Source organism: Psammomys obesus, unplaced genomic scaffold, assembly GCF_907164565.1.
Source record: "Psammomys obesus unplaced genomic scaffold, mPsaObe1.curated_primary_1811, whole genome shotgun sequence".
Lineage (NCBI taxonomy): Eukaryota > Metazoa > Chordata > Mammalia > Rodentia > Muridae > Psammomys > Psammomys obesus.
In genome coordinates this window covers 4365606-4393282 of record NW_026596134.1, presented here as the reverse complement: position 1 = coordinate 4393282, position 27677 = coordinate 4365606, and the positions used below count along the sequence as shown (strand labels likewise).

The 27677-nt window shown below is 55.3% G+C and overlaps 1 protein-coding gene across 1 annotated transcript; it reads left to right on the top strand.

Moving 5' to 3' along the window:
* The first annotated feature begins 1768 nt into the window (after positions 1-1768).
* On the top strand, positions 1769-22478 carry Hhipl1 (HHIP like 1). Its single transcript, XM_055592943.1, has 9 exons — positions 1769-2042; positions 7178-7824; positions 11089-11232; positions 12600-12928; positions 13478-13604; positions 13903-14048; positions 15508-15589; positions 19147-19229; positions 21231-22478. The coding sequence occupies exons 1-9, from the start codon at positions 1770-1772 to the stop codon at positions 21773-21775; spliced, it is 2376 nt and encodes a 791-aa protein (XP_055448918.1). The 5' UTR covers position 1769; the 3' UTR covers positions 21776-22478.
* The last annotated feature ends 5199 nt before the right edge of the window (positions 22479-27677 follow it).

Sequence of the window (27677 nt, the reverse complement as noted above, 5' to 3'; positions counted from 1 at the left end):
GGAGGCGCCTAAAACCCTGTGCTCCTGGCTTTGGCTGTGATGTGTCTGACTTGATGTCTTCTTATTGAGTCATCAAGGCGAGGGGTTGCCTTCCCTCAAAGCCCTTTCTGCTGGAGAGACAGCCTGCTTCAGGGTCCTGACAGTCCCTCCTCCCTCTGCCTGCCAGACCATGAGGGGGCTTGCTTGGCCCTTCCTTGAGACTCTGGAAGGGTTCTTGGAGGTATACTTGCAAGAGCTTGACCCCACTAGCTTCTCACTCATACTCATCCACACCCCGCCTCCAGGAATTTCCCCGAATGTTGTGTTACCGTTACCTAATCTGGCTAGTAGCCTGGGTGGAGGATGTTGTGACTGCGTTCTTCCCTGCCTGCGCCTTCATTTTCCAGGGGCTCTGCGGCTGCCAGCCACTTTCTGGCCACTCAGCTCTCCAGATCATGCTTTCCAGACGCGTATTCAGCCACCCCTGTTCAGTTCAGCCTATAATAAACACTGGCTGAATAGGAGAAGGGGGAGGGGTGCTGTGCCCCGGCTGTCTGACGGTGGCTGCCTCTCCCTCTCACCTTGAAGGTCCAGCTACCTCGGCTGGTCATAGCTTCTTGTCCCTAATCACCTCCAGCCACCAGGGACCTGTGGACCAGCTGCTGATGCTGCAGAACTCCGTATTGTCTCACTGTCCCTCTTGCAGCTTCTCAACCTCCCTGTTCGTCAGTCGTGTGTTAAGTGTGCTTGCTCTTCAGTACTTAGAGAGGAGATGTTTGGTCTTCATTGCTGGCCCCTGGCCCCACCCCCCTTCAGGCTCCAACCACAGCTCTGTGGAATCTAAGCAACCTCAACCGCACCAAGCAACTGTGGCGGGCTGACTCAACAGGGCAGTTCGAGGAGACTGAAGACAGAAACAGAGGGGGGGGGGGGAGAGAGAGAACCGATGGTTCCTCCAGGGAGAAGCCAGTCATAGGGTTGGGGTTCTACTGTTGTGTGGTTCTGGGCCCATGAGATAGTGTGTATGTGCGCTCTTGGGGTGAAGCTGAGGTGAGAGGTGCCGGGGGAGAGGTAAACACCCATCCAGGAGACACACCCATTAGGGCTTCCTATGTAGAAAGGCCAGAGGCCCCCGGGTCCTGGGCTGCGGGTGGAGAGTTCCACGGCCAGGCCAGGCCAGAAGCCCTGGGAGGGCCAAGGCTAGACTGTGGATAGCTGCTTCTTCCCTCTCCAAACCCCAGGCTCAGGCTTCACTCCTTGTGAGGTCCCAGGTGACACCACCTGTCAGGACACACCTCCATTTTTAAACACTCTGCTGAAGTTCCTGTCTGGCTCAGTAGGAGGTGGGATTACAACCTAGGGGTCCCTCCCTGCCGTGGGCTTTGGGGTGCTTGCTCCTTGCCCCCCCCTAGAGAGGAAGCTGAGACTAAGAGGTGGAACCCTGAAACTGGGCAACCGGGGCTTCCCAGACGCCAGGCCACGGACCTTGAATTTGGAAAGACTGGGGCCAGGAGGAGGGGGCTGGCCGCAGAGCGGGAACCGGGCTGTGCCGCTCCTCCAATCCCGCAGAGTGCTCCCAAGGAGAGGTGACCTCGAGGGAGAAGACTCCCCAGACTCTAGGCCTGTGGGGAGAAGCCACGGGTTTCCCCCGAGAACGCCCGGGAGAGTGCAAGCGAGTCGGGAGGCGGGCGCTCGGGGCGCGGCCAGGGGCTGGGGGGGAGGGGGGGGGCCCGGCGGGCCTGGCAGGCCTTTGGCTTTTTATTTTTTTTCTTGTGCAGACTGCTGGGCAGATGGCTGGGCGGTGGGCTGGGGCCGGAATCGGGCCCGCGGCGCTGCTGACTCTGCGCGCTCTGCTGGTGGCGGCGCACCCGCAGTGTCTGGACTTCAGGCCGCCCTTCCGGCCGCCGCAGCCGCTAAGCTTCTGCGCGCAATACTCCTCCTTTGGCTGCTGCACTGCAGAGCAGGACGAGGCTCTGGCCCGGCGCTTCCGGGCTCTGGAGACCCGCATGGACGCCGGGGTGTGGGCGACTTGTGCCGGCTACGCGCTGGACCTGCTGTGCCAGGTGAGCGGGCGCGCGGCGCCGGGGGGGGGGGGGGGCACGCGGGTCACTGGTCGCGGGGGGGGGGGGGTGGAAAGGCGGGGGTGGAGCGGGGATGGCATCCCCATAAGGGCCCCCTAAAAGGACTCAGGAGTGCGTCCCAGACTCTGAGGGGGTCGCTGGAGGAGTTAGGGGGAACGGAGCAGAAATGGCATCCCCATAGGGGCATCCCCATAAGGACTCAGGGTGGGTCTCAGACTTTGAGGCGATGGCAACCCCACAGGTGCTTGGCTTAGGAGGAGATCTTGGACTTTGGAGGTGATGGCAGCACAGGGGCGAGGATGAGGACTGAGTCCCGGACTTTGGAGCTTTGGGGGTCCTAGAGGGAGTGATTAGCATCAGGCAAGAAGACCGGCCATCCCAGGACCCCTCTTGTCATTCATTTGCTTTGGGCCTTTTAGGAGCCTCAGTTCCCCTCAGAGTCTACAGACTCCTACTCTCTGGGACACCCTGGAAGCTGCCCCAGGGCCCCACCGCAGAGAGCCCTGTCCTTGTCAGGTACCGGGATGGAGGAAGGCAGGATTGGAAGGGGATGCAGCTAAGATAAAGGGCGTGACTTTGTCAGCAGCCTTAGGACTGCCGATTCCGATGAGGCCCTTCCTTTAGTCAGGCAGAACGGAGCAGTCTGAGAGCCCACCTCTCAGGGTCAGGGGTGGCGGTGAACCAGGGCCTGCAGTGCCCTAGGTCTCATAGTACCCCCCTTTCTGTTGTGCTGCTGGCCGCTGTCCCCTCTCACCTCCCCTCTGACGGTGGAGCCCTTAGATCCACACCAAACTACCACTTTCCTTCTGTTGATGTGGACTATCTGACCGCGACCACCGGATCTGCCCTTCTGATCTGATTGCAGGAGCACCAGCTAGACACTCCAAGGCTGGCTCTAGACTGTACAAAGTTCCGGTCCCAGCCAGCAGGGAGCAGCCTAGAGGACAGGACTAAAGGGGCTGACTTGGTTTGATACTACCACCTCTCCTGACTGTGAACTTGAGAGCTTCACCGTTTGTCTTTCACTTACGTTGTCTTTCAAAGAGGAACGGATCTCCACCCCACACGTCATCCCACGGCGCATAAACGGCACAGGCAGAGTAGTTCAATTGGGGTTTGTAGGTAAATTCCTCTATTGTTTCCTTGCGGTCTTAGAGAGAGAGGGACCATTTCAGGAAACGTGGGCGCTTACCCAATGGTGACATGGCCCAGTGGTGGGTCAGGAGACCTGAACCACACTCAGTGCTCTAGGTACTAGGTCCAGGGGAGACCACGGTGCTCCAAGCTGTTCTGCTCATCTTGTAGTGGGTTCTACCCAGCCACCCCCAAAACTTTGCGCATCCAGAGAGAGCTAGAGGGTAAGCCACCCACCTCTCTTTCCATCCTGAAGGTCCACCTGAACAGCTCATTGGTCTGTCTGCAGCATCCAGGCCAATAGCAGGGTCCCTACGCCCAGCCCATGCCTACTTAGAGGGTACTCACCATGTGCTGGGCCCAGCAAGGCAAAGGAGCTGGACAGGACCAGGGAGGATGAAGGAGTCCTGAGGCTGTTTGCTGGCAGGAGGCACCTCTTTTTCCTTGGGAGTCTGCCCAAAATGGCCTGAGAACTCTGTGGCAGAACGTCTGCTCATACCTCCAGTGAGTCGTCTCTTGGGGTGACCTCATGTCTGAACTGAGCTTGCTTCAGGCTGTCTGCCAAGGCTGTGGCGTGGTCTCCCTGAGGGGGCCCTGGGAGAGTGTGGGGGGCCGCCCTCACTGCCACCAATCCCAAGGATGGGAGCCTTGCCTACAGGTTTCTGTCAGTGGTCACTCAAGCCTCACAGCTGTCTTGTGGAGGAGGCAGGAGGCTCTTTCCTGAGGCTTTGCCCTCCGCTGGGAAAACGTGTCAGGCAGTGGTGGCACACAGCAACCTCAGCGTGGCTGCTGTGCGGCTCACACGTGGCTGACTTCTCTGTAGCTGGGTGCCTGAGTTCATCAGCAGGATTTACCTGAGGAGCGACCTGTGAGGGTGTTTAGCAGGCTCGTGCGCTCAGCAGACATGTCCCCAGGACCAGCGAGGGGTTGGTTCTGTGTTGCTGGACCCAGAGGCAGTTGGCAAGTCACAGTCTTAGCCTCAAAAGCCTCTCCATTCATTTCAGGAGACAGACAGACAGACAGGCAGGTGGACATGCAACCAAGAGACTATCCTAAGGTATCAGGGCAAGTAGCGAAAAACCCTCAAAAGTCTGGTACAGCCTGGAAGAGTGACCATTGAGTTACTCCCTCAGGGTCCATTTTATTTGAAAACTCACTGAGCAAACACATGGAGTCTCAGTTTATTGCTCCCAGCAACTCTTTGGTGTTCTTGTCCCCTTTTATAGATGGTGACATTGGTGCAGAGAGGTAAGGAGTTTGCCAAAGATCACACACGGAACATAAACTCTGGCTCCAAAGCCCTCATGTAACCACCTCATAACACTGTCCCCTGCCCTGAAGCCAAACTGTGTGCTGGATCCTGGGGTACCTGTCCTCCAGGGCCTCGAAGTCTGTGGGTGGACAAGCAGGCAAAGAGAAAATTGAGTCCTGGCCAGGCAGAGAAGTCAAGCCCTCCTCCCCTCCCCCTCCCCCCTCTGGTGAAGCAGAGGTGATGGCAGAAGAGGAGCGTGGCTTCCTGGAGTAACAGACAACCAGGAGAAGAATATCTGTGTGAGTCAGAGATAGAGTGTCATGGACACCCGAGGGGCAGGAGTCTGCCCTGGGAAAAGGAGGAAGAAGGAGACTTGTGGGTGGGTCCTGCCTCGTGAATAGGAGTTTGCCAGCTGTGGAAGTGAGGGAGGAAGGAACATCCCACAGAGGGAACATTGTGTACAAGACTCCTCTTCCCTGCTGGGGGTGGGGTGGGGTGAGGTGGGGTGGAGTGGGATGGGTGAGATGCCTTTGGGACTCAAGGCCATGAGTCATGACTGTCAGAGAGACTGGTCTGTGGCAACCTTGGGGCCGGCAGGTCGCAGGCGCCTTGCTCCCGTGGGTGTTTCACTGCCCACCGTACCTGGATGTGAGGTCCAGTGACTGCCCACCCTCTCTGTCAGCAGCAACTACTGTTCCGTATTGTCATTTATTAACTCTGGGTGGCTCTGGTCTGAGCCCCACTTTCACATCATGTGTAAGGAAGAATGGGGGACCACGTGTAAGGGACTGCTAGACTCAGTGGTCAGTATTTGGGTACATGCCAAAGTCCTCAGGAGGTCCCCAGAGCCCCTGTGCCAACGTTCTGGCTGAGTTTTTGACAAGGAAAGGGCTATCAGGTCATGTCTTGTATCTACTGTCTTTGGAGCCAAGGCCAGAGCCTGGTATAGTCTGTATCCATCAGAGACCAGTCTAGTGAAGCGTCGGAGAGAGCAGAAGGCTGGGGTGAGTCCCGCTCTGGCCAGTTCAGGGCGTGTGGTCGCTGTTAGCCCCAGGTCCTCATCATAACCCTGGGGTCACAGTGACACTGCCCCACAGAGAGAGACGGAAGCCTGTGTGTACGCAATCCTCTCAGGTCTCCCCTTTGGCCACTGCTGGCCCGAAACAGCATCCAGAGGATCATGGGAGAGCCGGCCCTGCATAGTCCAAGGTTTGGCCGTCTGGCCTGGCACACACAGCGCAGAGCGGAGCATAGGAGATATGACACCTCAGACAGGGACAGTGACTGACAACAGGGCCGCTTAGCTTGTCAGGTGGGACTCAGCCCATAGCAGCGGAGGGACCAGGGGGCCGGTGTGTGTGTGTGTGTGTGTGTGTGTGTGACTGAAGCTGTAAAGGGAGGGAGCCCTGGCCTGGAGGTCAGCTGTCCGCCTGCTTTCCAGCGAGGTCTCCTGCTACAGCCCAGCCTGGTTTCCTGGTGAGAGCAGGTGGCACAGCTGACGTTGGCTTTTCTGTCTAGGAATTGCATCTCTAAGTCCTCTGGGGATCCAGAGCTGAGTAGCCCTGGGGTTTGGGGGAATGGCAGCAAGGGTCTGTCACCGCAGAGAGAAAAGCAACCACAGCGTGAAGGGGACTCCACAAGAGGGTTCTCGAGGAGCTGGGCTTGTTTGTTTGTTTGTTTGTTTGTTTTGCTGCAGGCAGGGCAGGGAGACGGTCTGGAAAGGGGCCATGTGACTTATTCCAGCAAGACCAGCTTCAGGGTAGGACCGTCTGGGGCAGGGTAGAGGGTGGGCACATGAGTGGCCCACACACTCCTGCTGTGGTCACAGACTTGCTCCCCAAGGCAGTGACTTTCCTCTCACGTGGTATCCACGGGGGTCTGCGTGGGCTCTGCAGCACCCTACTAGTGGGGAAGCCTGCACGGCAGAAAAAGTGGTTACTTCTCCCTTCCGAGGGCAGAGCCAGCCGGGGAGAGGATCCTGGAAGTCTTTCTGGTCTGGCAGCACCCAACGAGATTCGCTAATCTCACAGAATTCTGAGCTGTAGCTCCAGTGAGGAGAGCTGCAGGGTCCTGCTGGGAGGAACTGAGTCTGAGGGCGGGATAAGATGGTGTGTGTGTGTGGGGGGGGGATCCTGGGAGACACAGGCCTGGGCTCAGCCGGAAGTCACGCAGGTGCTGTGCAAGTGTTTGCTGTCTAGTTATGGAGATAGTAGGGCAGACCCGAGACCAGACCCAGACCCCACTAACCTGACCACATCAGTGAATAACACGGGAGCCCCCTCCCCCCGGGTTTCAGTCCCCTCCCCCTCCAGTGAAATAATCATAAACATTAAATGATAATAGATGCGGGAGTGTTTTGACACGGGGCACTGTGGCTGCCAGAAGGCTGGCAAGGTAAAACATTTTTCACTGTCCTCTCACTGTTTGCTGTGCCCTGGGTGTCCTGGGTTTATGTGAGGGTCAGGGATACAGCACTGAAGAAGAGCAGAAATTCTTGCCCTGACAGAACGCACATTCTGCAGAAGATAGGCAATAGGACTGAAGGCTCATGGTAGGTTTTGGGGCTTTGATTTGCTAAGCAGTCAGAGGTCAGGAGCAATGGAGAGGAGGCCTGCAGGGGGAAGGTCAGATCTCGGCAGGTGACCCTTGAGTGGGGACACAAACACAAGGAGTAAAGCTGAGCAGGCGCGAGCGCCCCTGCTGGCATCTCTGAGCCCTCCTGTCTCTGCAGGAATGCTCGCCCTACGCAGCCCACCTCTACGACGCGGAGGACCCGGCCACCCCACTGCGGACAGTGCCTGGCCTGTGCGAGGACTACTGCCTGGACATGTGGCAGCCCTGCCGAGGCCTCTTCCGTTACCTCTCCCCTGACCGTGAACTCTGGGCCCTGGAGAGCAACCGGGCCAAATTATGCCGCTACCTGTCCCTCGATGACACCGACTACTGTTTCCCAAGCCTGCTGGTCAACGAGAACCTGAACTCGAACCTGGGCCGCGTAGTGGCTGATGCCAAGGGCTGCCTGCAGCTGTGTCTGGAGGAGGTGGCCAACGGGCTTCGGAACCCCGTCGCCATGGTACACGCTGGGGACGGCAGCCACCGCTTCTTCGTGGCCGAGCAGGTGGGGCTGGTGTGGACCTACCTGCCCGACCGCTCGCGCCTGGAGAAGCCCTTCCTGAATGTGAGCCAGGCGGTGCTCACGTCACCCTGGGAAGGGGATGAGCGCGGCTTCCTCGGCCTTGCCTTCCACCCCCGCTACCCACGTCCCAGGAGGCTCTACGTCTACTACTCTGTGGGGGTTGGCTTCCGAGAGTGGATCCGTATCAGCGAGTTCAGAGTCTCGGAGGATGACGAGAACACCGTGGATCACGGCTCAGAGAGGTGGCTTCCCGGGAGCCCCAGCCCAGGGAGGGCCGCCTGGTCACGTGGGAGGCCGCGTGACCCACACTGCTGTGGCCGCGGGAGCCTGTCCGTCTTGAGTACTGTGACTATTCAACAACTGCACACCGGATGGGGTGGGCTGCTGAATCACTTGCTCTGGGGCCTGGAGAGCAATGATTTTGCAAAACAGACACGACATGGGGCCACGTCCCGACCCCTGCTTCTGACCTCCTTAGGCCAGACGCTTCTCTGCTGTTCTGCCGCAGGCTCTGGAGATAGTTATTTCATCTGACTCATACAATTGAATGAGGTCATAGCTCAGAGGGGGAAGTGACCTCTCAGGTCACACAGCTAGGAAGCATCCAAGCTGGAGCCCTGGTCTCTCTACAGAGGTGCATCCAAGGGCGTGTTGGGCTGTGGTCTCTGTCTGTCTGTCTGTCTGTCTGTCTCTATCTGTCTCTCTGTCTCTGTCTCTCTGTCTGTCTCTCTGCCTGTCTCTCTCTCTCTCCAGGGTCTTGTGTAGCCCAAGCTGGCCTGGAAACAGCCAAGACTGGTTCTCTGTCTTTACCTTTCAAGTACAGGAATTACAGGCATTGGTGACCATGTCCGGCTTTTACCCCATTTAAACTGCTCCTACCTCTAGGTCCCCAGTGCCTGCAAAACCTACTTGCTAATATTTATGTCCCAACTGTTTCAGAGGGGAGTTGACCTGGCTTGGTCACCCTGCTCCAGAGGCTCTCCCAGGCAGAAGCAGGTACTGAAAATAAGAGTCTTGGCTGTTAAGAGTGTTGGAAGTGGGGCTGGAGAGATGGCTCAGCAATTGAGAGCACTGAATGCTCTTCCAGAGAACCTGGGTTCAATTCCCAGCAATCACATGGCAGCTCACAACTGTCTGTAACTCCAAGATCTGACACTCTCACACACACATAAATGCAGGCAAAACGCTAATGCACATAAAAGCAATATAATAAAGAAATAAAACTAAATCTTAAAAAAAAAAAAAAAAAAAAAGGACAGCCCAGGGAAGGCGGCATTGAGCCTGGACCATTGGAGAAAGTTGCCTCCTTCTATGGCTAGAGGGATTCAGGGAGAAATGAGATGGTGCTGCATTCCCAGAATTGTGGGGTAGAAAGGTCTGGTTGGGGGTGTGTGGCTAACATAACCAAAGCCATGGGGGAAGGGCAGAGATGTTGCCAGAAACACAAACAAAACACCAGCCCTACACCTGCCTCTCCTAATGCCCTCTATTGGCTGATATTGTTCAGCTGGCAAAGGATCATGGAAATGTAGTTCAGAGATGCTGCCTGCCCCTACCCCCAAGTAAAGAGCAAGCTAGAGCAAGGCTAGGATCAGGTGTATTGGTAAAACCATGTGCTTGATGAACCTGTGAAATGTTAATGTTGACCTATAAAAAAAAAAGAAACAACTCAAAACCATAGCATTGAGGTTAATAGACATCTGTCTCTGGCAGCCAGATTAAAAAAGAGAAAACAGAATTTTCATGATTACACCCAAGCCTGGGAGACTACTTCTCAATGGGAGAAGATTTATTCCATGGACCTGACAGAGGAGAGATGGAGGATGAAAGCATGTATCTCCAATATGACGTAAAAAGTGACTGGTGATAGAAACGGAAGTTGGAAATTGAGAGTGCTTGATACATGTCCTATAATTGCAGCACGTAGGAAGTGGAGGCAATAAGATCAGGAGGGTCAGGAGTTCAAAGCCATTCTTGGCTACCTAGCATGTTCTAGGCTAGCGGAGCTACCAGAGACCCTGTCTTTAAAAAAAATAAAATAAAATTGGGTGTGGTGGCACACTCCTTTAGTCCCAGCACTGTGGAGTCAGAGATTTCTGTGAGTTCAAGGCCACCTTGGTCTACATAGTGAGTTCCAGAGCATGCGGGGATATATAGGGAGATCATGCCTAAAAACAAACAAGCAACAAACAAGAAATCCTAGAGCTGAAGAGACAGCTCCATGGTTAAGAGCATCTCTGGCTCTTTTTTGGAGATCCTGAGTTCAGTTGCCAGCACCCACACGGAACAGCTCATAACAGCCTATAACTCCAGTGCCAGAGGCTCTGCTGCCCTCTTCCAGTACCAGGGCACCTGCATACGCATACACACAAGTAAAAAGAAAATAAATTACTAAAAAATCTTTCAAAACACAAAGTACACAGTCGCATGTTTTAGACAGGGGCTTCAATGAGGGTCCTCCAGGCACAGGACACAACACAGAGCTGGACTCACTTACTCTGAGGGAGAAGTTGTCACGGTTGGCAGGTGGGCAGGGCCAGGAGTGAGCCATCATTGGTACCCAGGTCAGTTGTCAGTGTCTTCCCATGGCTGGAGGTGGGTGACCAGCAGTCTGAGCTGGCGTCTGCTTGGGGGGCCCTGTGGGACTCGGGAAAGAACCAGTCAAGACCTGCTTCTAATGACCTGGTCTCTCTGTGTCTGTTGTTTTGTTTCTTTCATTTATTCCTGCTTTGTTTTTTTTATAAGGTTAGCGCAGTGGCAAGTCTTGTTGAACCTGGTTATTTTGGGACTCTTTTTTTTTTTTTTTTATGTGAGGGGATTTAGTACAGGGACTTAACCAGGTGGTAGGGAGAGGGCTACGGAAGGGAGAGCTGGTGACCTGAGACCTCCAGCTGCTGTGTGTAGTTGCTGCTGGGGTGGAGGAGCCACCTGTGGGAGTCTGCATGGCTGAGTTTCTGCCATCTGTTGAGACGTCCACAGGGACCACTCTTGTATCTCTGCGCCTGCTGCTTCTCAGGACACAGACTGGCAGTGTCTTCCTGCCTCTCGCCTTCACGACAAAGCCCTAATGGGAAGCCAGCTGACGGCCTACAGTGGCAGTAAGAGGGCCCACTACCCCGAGAAGCTCATCCTAACGATCAAGGGTGCATGTCAAATGGGCTCTGGTCACCAGCTGGGGTGTGGGAAACAGGATATGGTAATGGGGAAGTTGATGACCTTCCTTAGGGTACCAGGGGTAGAAAGCAGTTGAGAAACGCTAGCCAGAGTCCTGATTCCAGTTCTGATGCTGACGGCCTGGGTGCCCTCAAGTGGGTCATTCATCTAGGTCCTTCCTTGACATGGTGAAGTGGATCATCCCTATAGGCCCTTGTGAAAATAAATAACACATTACAAGTGCTTTGGAGTCTTCCCCGCTGCCTCGTGGCGTCTAAGAAAACATTTTACTGCTGTTTTGTGGTTACCGTTTTGAGTGTGTTTTTATTGAAGGGGAACTTATCTCTGTCTAGGATAATCCTGGAGATTGAAGAACCAGCCTCTAACCACAATGGGGGCCAGCTGCTCTTTGGGGATGACGGCTATCTCTACATCTTTACCGGAGATGGCGGCATGGCAGGAGACCCCTTTGGGAAGTTTGGAAACGCGCAAAACAAGTACGCCCTGCTTTCGCTTGGCTGAGGCTTTGGTGTGCGCACAGAGCTGCTTGAGGTGTTTCCGGAGAGCGAGCTTCTGTCCCCGCACCATGGAGCAGGGTGGGTGGCCTGCAGATAGCTGGGACCCCGGCTCAGTCACTTACCCCCATTGATTAGCGAGGACGATGGAGACTTGTCATGAGGAAAGGAGGTGCCAGCAGTTGCCAAGGGTCAGGCACAGTGCCCGTTGTCACAGACTCAGAGGTGGCAGCAGTGAGCTGTTGGAAGATGGGGTTTTCTCCGAGGTGAACGCTGGCCTGTGGGCCTTGCTGGGGTCATAATAAATGAGGACAGGTGGGGGACAGGTTGGAGCAGAGTTTATTCTCATAAGAGACCCACACGCGGTCTCACCTTCATTTATCTGTTTCCCGTTCTGAGCAAATGGCTCGGCCTTCTCCTCCTTTCACGTGTGTGAGCATGCGCGTCGACACACACCAGGAAGCGTGCAAGTACACAGGGTAATGCAGGAGGCCCCAGACAGTCTTGCCCGTTCCTGTAGTGAATATGCGCAGCCTCTTTTGGCCCAGAAAATAGCAGTCGTGGGGATGTATTCCCGGCGTATGCAGCTTGCGGCGTATGCATTCCCGGTGGACAGTGAGAAACACCCCAGCTTTTCACTTTGCCCGTGTCCTTGGAGCTGAAGCTGAGAAGTTAGGTGAGGATTCGTGGATGATTGAGCAGACGTTCAAAGCGTCAGTTTGCTGCTGGGAGTTTCTGCCTGTAGATCCTGGAGCTGGATGTGGGGTGTGAAGATGGGGCCTGGGGTGCCCGGCCCCGGGAATGAACCATTGCCACTGGCGTGCCTGTCGCTGCGACGGGACACTTATGAGGTGTTGCTAGTGAGGGAAGCACTGGGTTCTAATGCTCCGTGTCAGCGACAGCTCCGCAAATGTGAGACACCAGCGCAGCAGCCCTTATAGGACAGCTGTGAACAGCAGCACGCACGACATTAGGGCTTAGGATCGTGACATGCCATAAGCGGCTGTGGTGAAGTGCTTGGGTTTCTAGGTGCCTTGGAGTGACAAGCTGGGCGGCGGCGGCTTGTCGTAGCTCAGGTCTATAAAGGGCAGCTCTGACCTGAAAGGCAGGCGAGCTGTGAGGAGGCAGCGTAGCCATAGGTGTTGGGTCAGGGCTTCCAGCCGGGCTTGCTGCAGTGAACGCGCGAGATGGGAGGGTGTGCCCAGAGGCAGGTGGCCCAGCAGGGCTTGGGCTGAGCGAGCAAGTGGGTGTGGGGTGTGGGGTGTGGGGTGTGGGGTGTGGGTGCGCATCCTCCTCGCCTCCTGCGCAGACCTAGCGTAACCAGCCTGCGCTCTCCGCCCCGCTCACAGGTCGGCGCTGCTGGGCAAGGTGCTTCGCCTCGACGTGGACCGCAAGGAGCGCGGCCTGCCCTACGCTATCCCTCCGGACAACCCGTTCGTGGACGACCCGGGAGCGCGGCCCGAAGTCTACGCCCTGGGCGTGCGCAATATGTGGCGCTGCTCCTTCGACCGTGGAGACCCAAGGTCTGGCGCCGGCCGCGGGCGCCTGTTCTGCGGGGACGTGGGCCAGAACAAGTACGAGGAGGTGGACCTGGTGGAAAGGGGCCGCAACTACGGCTGGCGAGCTCGCGAGGGCTTCGAGTGCTACGACCGCAAGCTGTGCGCCAACGCCTCCCTCGGTGACCGCGCCCCTGGGGGCCTCCAAGCGGGCTCTGTCCGGTCCCCTCCCTCCCCCAGCTAGACCTGCCCCTCCCCTCCCCAGCTCAGACTCTCGACACGATGTAGATCCAGCCCGACCCATCCCATCCTCTTGGGGACTCCCACCTCGGATCAGCATAACCCCAGAACCCCAAACCAAATCTGCCATGCCCCGCTCCTCCTTGCGTGCGTAGACTGATCTGGGGACCCCACCGAGTGGTCCCATAGGAGACCTCCCTCCTCTTTCCGTCCCTGGACACCCTACCACACTTCCTCATCTCCATCTAGTACTGTCCCCTGCCTCTTTCATCTGACCGGCTTTCCCCACTCCAGACCCTCCCTTCAAGACCCGCCTGTACTTCAGGGGACCCTTCAAGCAATGTATTAGGCCCCTTCTCACAAAATACTCCCCCTAAAAATACGGTATGACCCTTCCCTGTTCAGGCCATTTCACACCGTCTCAGGGTGTGGCTCAGCGCGGCTTGCAAAAGGAAGCACAGGATGAACCCACTTTCTCATCTGCCCCTCAGATGATGTGCTGCCGATTTTCGCCTACCCGCACAAGTTGGGCAAATCAGTCACTGGGGGCTATGTGTACCGGGGTTGCGAGTACCCCAACCTCAACGGCCTCTACATATTTGGCGATTTCATGAGCGGGTAAGTGGCCTACGTGGCCTATGCTCTCCCTGTCTGGTAAAAGAGAGTGTGTTTGTATGTGTGTGCTTAGGAGTGGGCCGGCTCTCTTCCTTAATGAGAAAGTCCCGGGCATTTTTAGAAATGATCAGTAGAATGAGCAGGTACGTGCAAAGACGGCCAGGTGGATGGGGTGGATGGAAGCATGAATGACTGGGATGGACAGGTGGAAGAATGGACAAATGGGTGTGGGAATAACTGGATGGATGGGTAGACAGATGGATTCCCAATATACTAGCCGTGACCTCCTCTTCCTTTGCAGAAGACTGATGTCCCTCCGAGAGAACCCAGAGACAGGCCAGTGGAAGTACAGTGAGGTCTGCATGGGCCGTGGGCAGACCTGTGCCTTCCCAGGCCTCATCAACAACTACTACCCGCATATCATCTCCTTTGCAGAGGACGAGGCTGGTGAGCATCCAGAGATCCCCGCCACACCCTCTCCCCAAGCTTGAGACTGTCACCACCAACCCTGGTCGCTCCACTGGCCTCTGACATGAAGGAAGTTTAAGACTTTCACACTGGGGAGGGGCGTGTTCTGGGGCTGGGCTTTTCCTTGTGCCCTGGAATCTGTTCCTGAACTTCCCCTTTCTTATCTGGAAGATAGAAGTGGCCATCTTCCACCCCCACGGAGGAGTAGATGGGAGAGCTAGAGACATGGGTGCAAGTCCTGAGAGTCAGAAGGAAAGATGTGGAATATGGAAGGTAGGCAGGTCAGAGAGCAGCCCGGTTCCTGATGGCAAGTGTGCTTGAGCCGGTGAGGGAACAGCTAATGCTGTTATGGTTCCAAAGCAGGCAGACAGCCTTCTGGCCTGTCACCGGACCTCACATTCTGGCCCCTCTTAGTTTTGATGCAGGGGACAGAGGGGGAAGGGAGGGGAGCAGGCTAGAATCCCACCCCAGCGTCCTGCCTTTGTCCTTGGCCCTGGGATTGTTCCTTGACAAAAGGCCAGGGGCCCCTAGCAGGCCTTGGTGCCGGCTTCTTGAAGTTTCCAGGCAACGCTCACCGAGGCCTTTGGAGGGGTATCCCCTGCAGGGCCCAGTGCCCAAAGCCCCTGGGGGGCCTAGTCTGGGAAATCTTTGTTGAAATGACAACCTCCCCACCTACCCCCACCCCCACCCTCATTAGAATGTGAGTTTCCCAAAGGGCAGCCCCAGCTTCTGCCTCACCAAAGTCCTTAATCTCTCTGAGCCCTTGGAAGCCTTTTCTTTGGGTTCGGTAGGGGGTTAACATGATTTAGAAGTAGCGTCCCTCCTCCCTAGCACAGAGTCTAGAAGGAAAGTGCAGTTCTCAGGGGCCCTTCCTCAATCCTTTGAGTGACACAGAGTGACAGAAAACCAGGAGGAGGCACATGTGAGCTGGCCAGTCCTGGATCATGAAAATACCAGCGCTGGCAGGCAAGGCATAACAGCTTCTCCTGGCTCCTGGCCATTTAGCTGTGTTCTGGACACATCTGACGATGTTAAAAAAAAAAAAAAAAAAAAAAAAAAAACCTCTGCTGCCCCAGTAACCTTAAGGGGCATTTGCAGCACAGAAACCAAGAGGACAGGGTCACCCAGGCAGCCCTGGCAGCTTGTGCATACACGGGCTGTGGGGGGACCAAGCTCTGAGACCGCCATGGCGGACAGACTAGGCCTGGTCGAACCCCATCTGAGCCGGGAGCAGGATAATGCTGGATGGAGCTGGGAGCCTCTACGGGGCCAGGTAGGATGAGAGGTCAGGGAACTGTGCTGCCATGAATAGAGGCATGCTGAGGTGTTCGGCGGTGGGGGTCGGGGCCCCCCTCTGAGCCTGAGGGGCCCTGTCAGGCAGGCCTGCCTTCACTTGGTTGCGGTGGCACACACTCATCGCCTTGTTCCCTGTTCAAAGGGGAGCTGTACTTCATGTCCACGGGTGTGCCCAGCGCCACAGCCGCACACGGGGTCATCTACAAAGTGATTGACCCCTCCAGGTGAGTCCCTGAACTCCTCCCTCCATCTTTCACCTCCTCCCACATCCTCTTCCTGCCTCAGCTCTCGCCGGTGAGGCCCTCTCCTTGGTTCAAGGCCTGCAGTGACTCCTTCTGAGTACAAGCCCTCTCAGCTCCCCATGGCCTCGAGTGCTGAGATGGGTCACAGGCCGGGCCCTAACTGTTGGCAGCACGCACAGCGGGTAGAAACCCGTACCCTGCGGGTACCTTCCATCCCTGACCCACTTCCCCTCCTGTCCCCCCTGGCCCTTCCTCCCTCATCATCGCTTGGCTTTGGGATTGTCTGTCATGTGTCCAGACTCTCCAGGATAAAGGCTGTGTCTCCTCACCCTAGTCATGCCCCTCAGGTCCCAGGAATGGCACAGAGCGACATGACATTAGGGTGTGGATAATGAATGACTACTAATGGTCTTTGTAGAACCCATTCTTAGCTTATAAATTTTTGCTTCTCCGTCAGAGTAGCCGATCACCCTGAATGCCGAGACACTAGGTTTAGAGAAGTTCTAAAACACACACCGAAGGTAAAAATTTGTTTTCCAGCCAGACACAGCAGTATACGCTTGTAACCCCAGCAATTTAGGAGGCTGGGGAAGGAAGACTGGTAGTTTCAGGCCAGCTTCTCAGGGTTCTAGGCTAGCCTAGGGAATTTCCTGAGATCCAGTCTCAAATTAAAAGTGTGCATGTGGGGCTGGAGAGATGGCTCAGTGGTTAAGAGCACTGTCTGCTCTTCCAAAGGACCTGGGTTCAATTCCCAGCACCCACATGGCAGCTCGCAACTGTCTGTAATGGGATCTGACATCTTCACACATATGCACATAAATACTAATGCACATAAAATTAAACAAATTATTAAAAAGTGCATGTATGGGGGTAGTGTGTGTATCTGTGTATGCAGAGTGTGTGGTATGGGTGTATGTAGGTATATGTGTTTGCATGTGGGGGTACACATATGTGGGGTGCACATATGTGGCTAGGAGCCAACAGGTTGAGTGTCTCCCTCTTCTGCTTATAGGTTTTCTTTTCTAGAAGGAAAGTCCAGTTCTCAAGGGCCCTTCCTCAGTCCTTTGAGTGGCACAGAGTGACTTTCTCTTGAACCTTATAACTGGGTAGTCTGGCTAACCAGCTTGCTGCACGGACTCCCTGTCTCCACTTGGGATTACAAGCAGGTTGTTTTCCTCAACTTGCCTTCTGTGAGTGCTGGGTTCCCAGCTCCAGTCCTCACTCTTGTGTGGCATGTGCTTTATACCCTGAATCACCTCCCCAGGCTCCAGATTAGGGTGTCTCTATTGTGTATCTCTGATTGTCCTTAAATTCTCTATACAGACCAGGCTGGCCTGGAACTCAGAGATCCGCCTGCCTCCTCCTCCCAAGTGCTGGGATTAAAGGTGTGTGCCATTATGCCTGGCCCATTGGCAGTTGTTTTTTTTTTTAAGATTTATTTATTATGTTTACAGTGTTCTGCTTGCATGTGTACCTAGAAGAGAACATCAGATCTCATTATAGATGGTTGTGAGCCACCATGTGGTTGCTGGGAATTGAACTCAGGACCTCTGGAAGAGCAGCCAGTGCTCTTAACCTCTGAGCCATCTCTCCAGCCCATTTTTTTTTCTCAGTCTAGGCTGGCTTTGAACCCCTCAGGCTTCTGCCTCTAACCCCCAGATGCTGTCATGCCCAGTACAGGCTCCTTCTTGATCTCAGGACCCCACATCTCGTTTAGTTAACATGTTTTCATAGCTCCAGTTGTTTGCAGTCTCCAGCAGCAGCTTCTCAGACTTCTTGCTCCTCACACTGAGTGTTCGTTGTCTTAAATCATGACTTATGAAAGTACAGACTGACAATTAATGACATAATGCCTTATCACATAAGCACCGTCCCTCTCCTTATATGCCTCCATCTTGTTCCCCCTAAGGTCCCATCTGCTTCTGTATCTGTGACCTCATACTTGGACCACAGTCAGCTTTTACCTCATTTGCTTGTCCCCGAGGAGTGTCATTGTCTCCACATGGCATCATACCTCTGAAAAGACAGTCACCGTCTTCAGAGTCACTCAGCCATTATCATCTTTCATGGTTCTTGGAAGTAAAGGTTATTTTCACTTAAAAAAAAATACTGGGGCTGGAGAGTTGGCTTAGTGGTTAAGAACACTGGCTGCTCTTCCAGAGGACCTGGGTTCAGTTCCTAGCATCCGCATGATGGCTCACAACCATCTGGAACCAGTTTCAGGGACCAGATGCCCTTCTGCCCTCTGCTGGCACTGAGGTCAGGTGGTACACAGATGTACATATAGGCAAAACATTTATACATATAAAACAAAAACTTTTTTTTTTTTTTATAAAAAAGAGTGCTTCCTTAAGGACCTGTCATTTATGCTGAGTATCTAATTCCTGTCAGATGGCAACTTAGCTGCTTTCTGACCTTTGATTTTACAACACCCTCTCCCTCTTGGTTTCTTGTCCCTATGTGTGGAAAAAGGACCTGGCAGGACTTTGGTATTTTTTTGCTCAAAGTCCTGAGGCAGGCAGAAGTGGGTGGGACTCCTCCCCTGTTCTCACATTCTCCTCCATTTTATTTTTCTCTTTTGGAAGAAGTATGTCTCCTGACATCTATACCTCAGAGGCCTGATAGCAAACATGTGGAAAAGGAAGACAGGGAGGAAGGCCCAGGGGTCACGGCTCACTGCCTAAACAGAACCACTATGCTGTTTTGTGGTGTGGTATACAAAGATTTTTTAAAAAAATATATATATATAATTTCATTAAGAGAGACAACATCTCCCCTGCTTCTCAGATTTGCCTAAAACACAGACTCAGTGAGAGATCAGAGTAGAGATGGTCTCATCTCCAGCTTTGAGAAGTCTGTGTGCCTTGTAAGAGGTGTATGTCTCTTCTTGTGCCAAGTCTATCTTGGGGCGACCTCATCATGTGGCTACTTCAATTCCAGGCTGATGGAACCCCCATTGAAGTCCTGGACCCACGTGGGGCAGTCTTGGAACAGGGTCAGACCCATTCAAAGAATCACAGATCAACAGCCAAAAACTAATTAAGATGGAATTCTGGTCCTTGTGTTTCTGCAGGCTGGGGAAGGAGCCTGATCACACCCTGGCAACCTTTCTCAGCCTCTTTTCTCTGAACCACAGACCCCAAGACTGTACTGGGCCTGCTGCAGCCAGCTTCCCACGACACCTCTCTTCTGCCCACTATGTCTTTAAGCTTGCCTGACTATCTTCACATTTCTTCCTGGCCTATGTATCGCCAGAAACCCAGAAACCAGAAGCAGGGAGAGAGACTCTTGAAGGCCTGGGGTGGAAGGGCTGGGCAGGAATGGGGCAGTGCAAGAATGGGGTGAGCAACGTGGTGAGGGGCTTCGGGGTAGTGTGGCAGGGCCTACGGTAGCTGGACTGTTGTCCCTGATCACACCTCTCTGGCCCCTACCCTCTTTGCCTCGCCAAAATGGAAGGAGACAGGGTGGGGGTGGGGGGTGAGAGTAGGGGATGCCCAAGGCTGCCTCCCAGTTCTGATCTTCTGTGTGTGTGTTGGCAGGCGGGCGCCTCCAGGGAAGTGTAAAATACACCCTGCTCAGGTGAAGGCAAAGAGCCGCCTCATCCCCTTTGTGCCCAAGGAAAGTGAGTATTTTCTACTGGAAAAAGGGGGCTCCCACTACCCCTCAGGTCAGCCCGAGGCTCCAGAGGGATCTAGAATGCTCCCACAGCCCCTACACCTAGGACCATGTCTGACACCTAAGAGAGATGCAGTCAGTGTCGATGGGATATAAGCACAATGGGTCCTGTTTTACAGACTTGGAGCCAGGCAACCCTGGATCTAGGTAGGCAAGCCCCAGAGGGTACAAAAAGAGGGTAGCTGTGTTGGGCAAGGAGTGCTCAAGGCTCTCTGGAAGATATCCATCTGTGAGTAAGGGGGTGGGAGCATTTGGGCTGGGTCTTCCGTGGTTCCATTTTGTCCCTTTTGGTTTAGGACAGAGAGAGCCATGAGCAAACCCTGTGTTCTGAAGGCTATTCAAGGCTGTGAATGACTGTCCGGGCATGGAGTCTTGCAAAAGGGGAGAAGGGGCTGCTCCATTGGGTCCAGTCTAGGCAGAAACAGTGTCTTGGTATAGTCAGATCTTTTGTATACCAAGAGATGAAGGAAATCCATATGTCTATCCATCTGCTCATCCAGTCATCCACTTTCCATCCATTGGCCCATCAGTCATCCATTCCCTCACAAACTGACCATCCATCTATTCACCCATCCATCTATTCACCCATCCATTCATCAATCCACCTATCACCATCCATGTACCTACTTGCCCAACCATCCCATTCATCCATCCACTCATCCATTCATATACCAGTGTATCCATTCATTTATCCATCTACTCACCCATCCGTCCATCATCATCACCTACCCATCCATGATTCATCTAGCCACCCATCCATCCATCCAAACATTAACTCATCTATCCAGCCAAACAATGTATCCATCCATCCATCCATCCAAACATTAACTCATCTATCCAGCCAAACTATCCATCCATCCACCATCCATCCATCCATCCACCCATCCATCCATCCAAACATTAACTCATCTATCCAGCCAAACAATGCATCCATCCATCCATCCATCCAACCATCCAAACATTAACTCATCTATCCAGCCAAACAATCCATCCATCCATCCATCCATCCATCCATCCATCCACCATCCATTTAGAAAGCCATTATCCATCCATCTAGTGATTCGTTCGTTCATCCTGCTATTGTCCATCCAACAATCCATCTGTCTTAGTTAGAGTTTCTATTGCTTTGATAAAACACCACAATCCAAAGCAACAAAGTGTTTATTTTCACTTAAAACTTTCAGGTCACAGTACATCTCTCTGAGAGAAATCAGGGCAGGAACTCAATGCAGGACCTAGAGGCAGAAACTGAAGCAGAGGCCATGAAAGAACACTGCTTACTGGCTTGTTTGCTCATGGCTTGCTTAGATTGCTTTTTTATGTAACTGAGGACCACTCGCCCAGGGTTGGCACCACCCACAGGGGGATGGGCCGTTCCACATTACACATTAATCAAGAAAATGCCTCACAGACTTGCCAATCTCCCCTCCCCCTCCCCAAAGACGAGGTTTCTCTGTGTAGCCCTGGCTATCCTGGAACTCACTCTGAAGATTTTTGCTAGCTTCAACTTCTATGTGGAAGTTGGCTTCTTCGTGGAAAACAGAGGGCAGGAAGCAATGAGTCCTTTGCTCCTGTAAGCTGTCCAACTTCTCCCTTACTGTGCCCGAATTTCAGGGTCTTTCCACTTACTCCTAGAGGACACCTGGAAAAGCAGAGCTGTGGGCCAGTCCGCAGCAGCGGATTGGCCAAGTGCCTGCTTGCCAACCAGGGCTTCCTGAATGCCAAAGCTCCTGACACAGCACGAGGCTATCATGCTCAAGGGTCAGGGTGATCCATCAAACACAGCTGGCTCCCAAGAGACACCCTAATCTTAGGGTCTGAGTGGAGCCGCACTAGGCATCTTCCTTAGAATCTGTTATCCCGGCATAGGCTGGGGATTGCGTGGATGGAGAGCAGAGCTACGCAGGACAGCCAGTTCTCTCTGACCCCTGGCCTTTCCTCTGTGCAGAGTTCATCCGGACGCCTGAGAGCACTCCTCGCCCGACAGCCCGCGCTCCCACCAAGGCGCCCCGCCGCAGGCGCCCCACGGCCGCTCCCCCAGCGCCCACCCCGCGGCCCACAAAGCCCGCGAGGCCCACCCGGCGACCAGGGGCCCGAAAGGGAAACGGGCGACGGCGGGGACGTCCGAGCACCGCGGTCCCCGCACCCCAGAACGGCTCGGTGCGCCTGGTACGGCCCGCGGGCCTGAGCCCCGGCCGCGGCCGCGTGGAAGTGTTCGTAGGCGGACAGTGGGGCACGGTGTGCGACGACGCCTGGGACACCCAGGCGGCCGCGGTGGTGTGTCGCCAGCTGGGCTTCGCGCACGCGGTGCGAGCCGCCAAGCGCGCCGCGTTCGGCGAGGGCCGCGCGCTGCCGATCCTGCTGGACGATGTTCGCTGCACCGGCAGCGAACGCAACCTGCTGGAGTGCGCGCACGCCGGCGTGGGCAAGCATAACTGCAAGCACGATGAGGACGCTGGCGTTGAGTGCAGCCACCAGGACCCGGACCTGTAGCCTGGCCTCTGCCGCCTGGCTGTGCCACCCTGCGAGGATGGAGCCTGGGGTGGCCCCTTGGGTCTGTGGGCACCTGGTGCAGCAGGCACCACGATGAAGGGTCCAAGGGGTGGTTCATCTGGACGTGACCTCTGTATCCGTGTGCGTGTGGGTGAGCGTGTGTGTGAGTGTGAGTGTGTGTGTGTGTGTGTGTGTGTGTGTGTGTGTGTGTGTGTGTGTGTTTGGTTGGTGAACGAGATCACTTACCTGCCAGCACTTTGGAGAGCGCCGGCAGGCACTGTTCAGGAACAGCACCCTGTAGGGGAGGCTGGTTGCTTTACAGTGTCAGACTGAGGGAAGGAGCTGGCCATCTCTCCCCCTGCCAGGGCCGAGTGACAGGCACCAGAACACCAGGAGCGTGGCCTGAGAATCATGGCCAGAGAGCGAGGAGGTAACCCAGCAGTCCAGCAGTCCAAGGCACCGCAGAAACGAACGGGCAGTCGGAGAGCCAGAGAAGGGTCTCAAAGGACCAGGGGGCTGTGGCCATTTGCTACCCACCAGGGATGAGGCTGAAAGGGATCAAGCGCCCATGAGAAGCCATTTGATACTCCCTGCAGGCACCCCTGGAGGCTGCTGGTTCCCCTCCAGTCTTGAAGCCTGACTCTCACCTCCTCTTCCTGGTGAGAGCCCTTAGGCTCACACTCTGCTCCCTTCAGCCTCTGAGTCCCGGGGGGGGGGGGGGGGAAGGAGGTGTTGCAGCATGGGGGAGGGGCTCTCCTTTCTTCCTCTTCTGTCTCCATCACCTCCTAGGGGATCCTCAGATTCCTCAGCCCCCCATCTGAGCGTAGCCTTTGGGGCCAGCAAGACTACTCATTATGGCTGTGTCAACCACTTGACTATTCACAACCCTTCCCTCTCTCCTCTTATCACCCCCCACACACACACACCCGAAAGCTGAGTTACAAGGTGAGGGGCCCCAAATAAAGAAGGTAGGGCCTGCTGCTGCTCTCCCTGCTCTGTAGGAAGAGGGAACAGTGTTAGGCCTCTCTGGTGGCTTTGTCTGGTGCCTGGAGCAAGTTCTGGATAGCTGTACTTAGCAGCAGATAGGGGCAGGGCTGGGGAAACAGATGGGTCACCGGTCAGGGAGAACAGGATGTGGCCCATGTCTGGCAGCTATGGCCACGACTCGGGGTGAGGCTCCTGACCCAACTTTGCAGGGAGAAGTCATCCCTGCGCTGAGTTCTGATCCGAACGGGCCTGTGTGGTATTCCAGGCAGAGCAACGGGCGTGGCCTCGGGCTTCGTGATTTCTGCCCCTGTTCATTGCAGAGAGAGTGGAGCGCAGCTGCGGAGGGAGCTTGAGGGTGACCCTGCCTGCCCTGCAACTCAGGAGGCTGGCTGTTCTCGGAAGTAAAAGAAAAATTACTGAAGACAGCAAAGGAAAGCATCATTTTCTGGAGCAAAGCTGCGCAGCCACAATACTGGGAAGCCGGGGAGCCCAGCCCGTGTCCTGTGTCTTCACAGTGAAGTTCTTAGGGTTGGGAGCAGAGTGTCTACACAGTCTATTCTGGCTATTGGCAGGAGGAGGAGGAAGAGGAGGAGGACATTCAGGTGTGGAGGACAGTGTGCTGAGCAGGTGTGCTTGGTGTGGCAGGACTGGCTGAGAAGGTTCTTTCAACCTTGAGCTCCCAAGACGCCTGTGTCCACCTCTTAACACATTAGACTAGAAGGCGGCCAGGGTTCTAGTCCTTGCTGTGTGGCCTGAGGACGGCCAGTCACTTAACTTCTCTGAGCCTCATGGGAAAATGGAGGTAGTCCATAGGACTTCTGGATAAAGAAAAAAAAAAAAAAATCAAGGTAGCATTCCAGAAGATGAATCTTCTGAACGGAAAGCTCGGTGTTGATTTGGTGACATCCATGCTGGCAGCTGCTAGCTCTGTTAAGTAGGAAGGCATGCCACGTGGAGGGACTGGCATCGGGGTGATGGAGGAAGAAACAGGCAAAATGAGAATAGTGAGTCCCTGCAAGATGACACGGAGGACTCTAGCCTTCCAGTTGGGCGTCCGGCCTCTCACCTGCTTCTCGGTGAAGAACCAGCCTTTATTTGGAACTGCTGCCTGCCAGGTTCTTCAGGTGTGTTAGCCCCCAACCCGATGCCCCCTCCCCCTGCACGTTCAACATCCCCACCCCTCCGTCCCCACGGTGCCTGTAAACTGGTGTCCAGGGCTTTGGAGAACTGAGGCTCAGGTCTCAGTGGCTCCCCCGTCCCTCTCCTCCCTCAGGCAGTAGCTCCAGGTCCCCCTTTGCTACACCTCTCCAGTAGTGACTGCTGGGAAATGGCACCCTATGGGGGTTGTTCTGACTAGTTTTTACTCTAGCTTAACCCTAGCTAGCGAGAGTCGTCTGAGAAGTGGGAACCCGGGCTGAGAAAATGCGCCCACCAGATCGGCATGAAGGAAAGCCTGTCAGGCATTTTCTGGATTAGTGATTGATGTGGGAGGGCCAGCCCACCGTGGTGGTGCCACCCCTGGGTGGGTGGTCCTAGATGGTATAAGAGAGCAGGCTGAGCAAACCACCATGGGAGGGAAAGCAAGCCTGTGAGCAGTGTTCCTCCTTGGCCTCTACATCAGTTTTGTGTCCAGGTTCCTGATGTGAGTTCCTGCCCTGATTTCCCTTGATGAGGGGCTACAAGATGTAAGCTTAAATAAACCGTTTCCCCCAAAGTCACGCCTGGTCCTGGTGTTTCATTCACCACAGCAACATACATCCTAACCAAGACAGGGAGCATGTACTGTGGTAGCTTGCAGAAACTCCACACGGGCAGCAGGGTCCAGTCTCCACGTTGACTCAGGTCTGGCGAGGGCTGGGGTTTGTTGTTTGAGTTCCTGTGTGATGGATGCTATGATCTAAGGGCCATGCCGTGGGTTGCTGTCTGTGTCCTGTTGCCCAGTGGAAGCATGGGAACCGTGGAGGCAATTCAAGTGTCCAGAAGCATATTAAAAGAGTAAAATATTTTTATGGTTGTGGTGCACACTTTTAACCCCAGCCCTCAGGAAGCAGAGGCAGGTGGATCTCTGAGTTCGAGGTGAGCCTGGTTTACAGGTCGAATTCCAGGACAGCCAAAGTGGCACAGAGCCACCGTGTTGGTGCTGGGAATCAAACCTGGGTCCTCTAGAAGAGCCAGCCAATGCTCCTAACTGCCCACCCACCTCTCCGGTTGCCCCAGCGATGGTGAGATGGGACTGGGAGTCTGGCAAACCCCTGGTAGATCACTGGCCAGCTAGCCAAGGCTACTCGATGAAATTCCAGGCCATCGAGGGACCCTGTCTCAGGAAATAAGACGCTGAGAACTGAGAGCTGAGGCTGTCGTCTTGATCTCCAAATGCACGGGCACCCCACCACCACCACACGAAGGATCTGAGACTTTAAGGCAACTTGTGCTGGGCTGGAGAGATGCTGGGCTCCGCACTTAAGAGCTCTTACCGCCCAGTGACTGTGGCTTAGGCCCCAGCGCCCAGCTAACACGCCAAGCATCCTGTTCACACCTGTACCCACAGCGCCAAGAGGGAGCAGAAGAGAGAACTGCCGGCCGTTGCTGGAGTCTAGTCTAGCTGATGGAGGACACCTGCTGCTCTTTTTTTGCCACACACACGCACAGATACACACACCCTGGTACTCACACACGAATATACACATGCACAAATTCTGGATATTAAACTTCTGAAATCCGGTGTGTATTTCACACGCATGCTTATCCCAAATTGGACAATTCCCTTTCCAAGTGGCAGTTTCATTCCGTCTGTGGCTACCCTATGGTACTAGTATGGTACTGGGGAAGGGCCAGGTGGCAGGCAGTGTGCTCTGCTGACCATTGGCCACCTGCTCAGTGAGAGGGCAGTCGTCAGCCCTGACTCCTAGGGCCTTGGTGAGCAGCTTGTGTCTCACAAGTAACTCCAGGAGAGTGAGTCAGGAGCACCACTGGGGACGGAGGCCCGTGAGCAAAGTGGCTGCGAGGTCCCGGGCAGGAACGCTAGTGACACACCTCAGCCAGGAACAGCGCAGACATGGTGGGGTGAGCTGGCCCTGCAGAGCTGGAGGTCACCAGTGTTGCCTGATGTGTCAGAGAATATGGTTACCTCCCCATTTCCTTAGCCTGTCCTGTGTGGACCATCTCAGACCATGGCCAGAGTCACCCAGAAGCTGGCCTTGCCTCCAGGCAGTCTCCCCTCAGAACCTAGACAGTCCACTCGGCTTGGGACGTCTACTAAGCGCAAGGGGCTTCATAACCGGCCTCCTAAGGTGACTGTGCATGCCACTCTGCCCCGCCCTGCCCCGCCCCCCAAAATTGGTAATCGTTTTGTGTATTTACATACAAGCGCCTTTCCACTAAGCTAGATTTTTAAGACAGGGTCTTAAGTTGCCCAGGCCGGCCTTGAACTCTCAAGGCCTAGAACTTTTTGAGACAGGGTCTCTATGTAGTCCCGGCCTGCTCTGCCTTCCGAGCGCTGAGATTCAAGGGGTGCCTCGCTCGGCTGGCCCAGCAAACCTAGAACTTTTGATCCTTCTTCCAGTGTGTACCATTATGCCCCACGCCTTTTTTTTTCTGTCTAGTCTCTAACTCACCTGAAAGTATGCAGGAACCCTACACCCCTCTCGCAGCCTCATTCTCTTCCTCCACACCGGCCCCTCGGTTCAGGACCTTTCCCATATGGCTAAACTAGATTGGCTGACCTTCCTGTGCCCCCAAGTAGGGCCACCCGAGGTCCCGGCAGCACCTGCGACGGCCGCTCGCTACCACACGGGGGCGCGGTGGCAAGCCACATCCCCCGGTGCCATTCAGAGGCCAGCGCCCGGCTGGACGCTTGGCTTCCTGACCTGCTCAGGCTGCGGTGGCCTCTCCAGGCCGAAATCAGGCCTCTTCGGCGTTGAGCACAGCTCCTAGAGCTCTTTCTCTGTCACCCCGCAGCTCACGTAGCCTGCCCTGTCCCACCTGAGGGCTGGTCCTGTTATACCTGTAAATGTTTTCCTGTCTTCAGACCCCTCCAGGACTCCAAGGTGGGGGAGTCAGAAATCCAGCTTCCTCTGCGGTCTTCAGAACCCCCACTCCCCAACCCCGGGCTCTTTATCTAGTCTAGGAGAGTGCGCATCTGGCATCCACTGCTGGCCACACTGACCGCCCCCCCCCCCCCCCGGGATCTGAAACTCGGAAGTGAGACGCCTGCGGCGCGCTCTGCGCTGACACCGGATGAGAAGGCGAAGCACATCCCGAGACGGTGCTATGGACCATCACCCTCACTCAGGATCAGGGTTTCCCCGGGCCTGGGGGCTCCTGCATTCCGCTGGAATCTTGTCCGCCGCCTCCGGGCGGACGCTGGCGCACGGCAGGCGCATGGCAGGCGCACGGCTGGCGCAGGGCTAGCACCGACTGGCAGTGAAGGCGCAGCACGAGGACGTTGGGGATGACCAACTTTGGGGCGCTGGGGTTCCAGGGAGATGTTTGGGAACAATCAGCGTGAGAAAGGCGTTGGAGGGCTGGGATAGGGTTTTTAGAAGGTTTGCACGAGAAAGGAAAAGGCCTGGCACCGCACGCGGAGAGGCACTTGAAGGGACCAAAGGGGCGGAGCCGGCGGGCAGGATTTGCGCTGCAGCCGGGCAGCGTGCGCTCAGGAAGCGAGGTTGCCAGGACAACGCGTTCTGGGCGGGGCCGACATCGGGGCGGAGCCTGAGCTCAGGGGCGGAGAGAAGGGACCGGGCCTTGGAGGCTGAGCCGAAAGCGAGGTCGTGATTGGCGAACACCTCTTGCTCTGGGCGGGAACGGCGTGGAGGCTGGGGAGGGGCCTGAAAGAGGGCGTGGCTTTGCGGGGGCGGGTCCTGCAAGCTGAAGCCGGAGGCGGAGACGTGGTTGGCGGGTCCTCGTGCCCGGG

What these genes read in the sequence shown, in the direction of transcription:
- Hhipl1 (XM_055592943.1), top strand. Translation starts at nt 1,770, where the DNA reads ATGGCTGGGCGGTGGGCTGGGGCCGGAATCGGGCCCGCGGCGCTGCTG. An exon ending in CTTTGCAGAGGACGAGGCTG is followed by an intron (nt 14,049 to 15,507) that starts GTGAGCATCCAG and finishes CCCTGTTCAAAG; the next exon opens with GGGAGCTGTACTTCATGTCC. An exon ending in AAAGTGATTGACCCCTCCAG is followed by an intron (nt 15,590 to 19,146) that starts GTGAGTCCCTGA and finishes GTGTGTTGGCAG; the next exon opens with GCGGGCGCCTCCAGGGAAGT.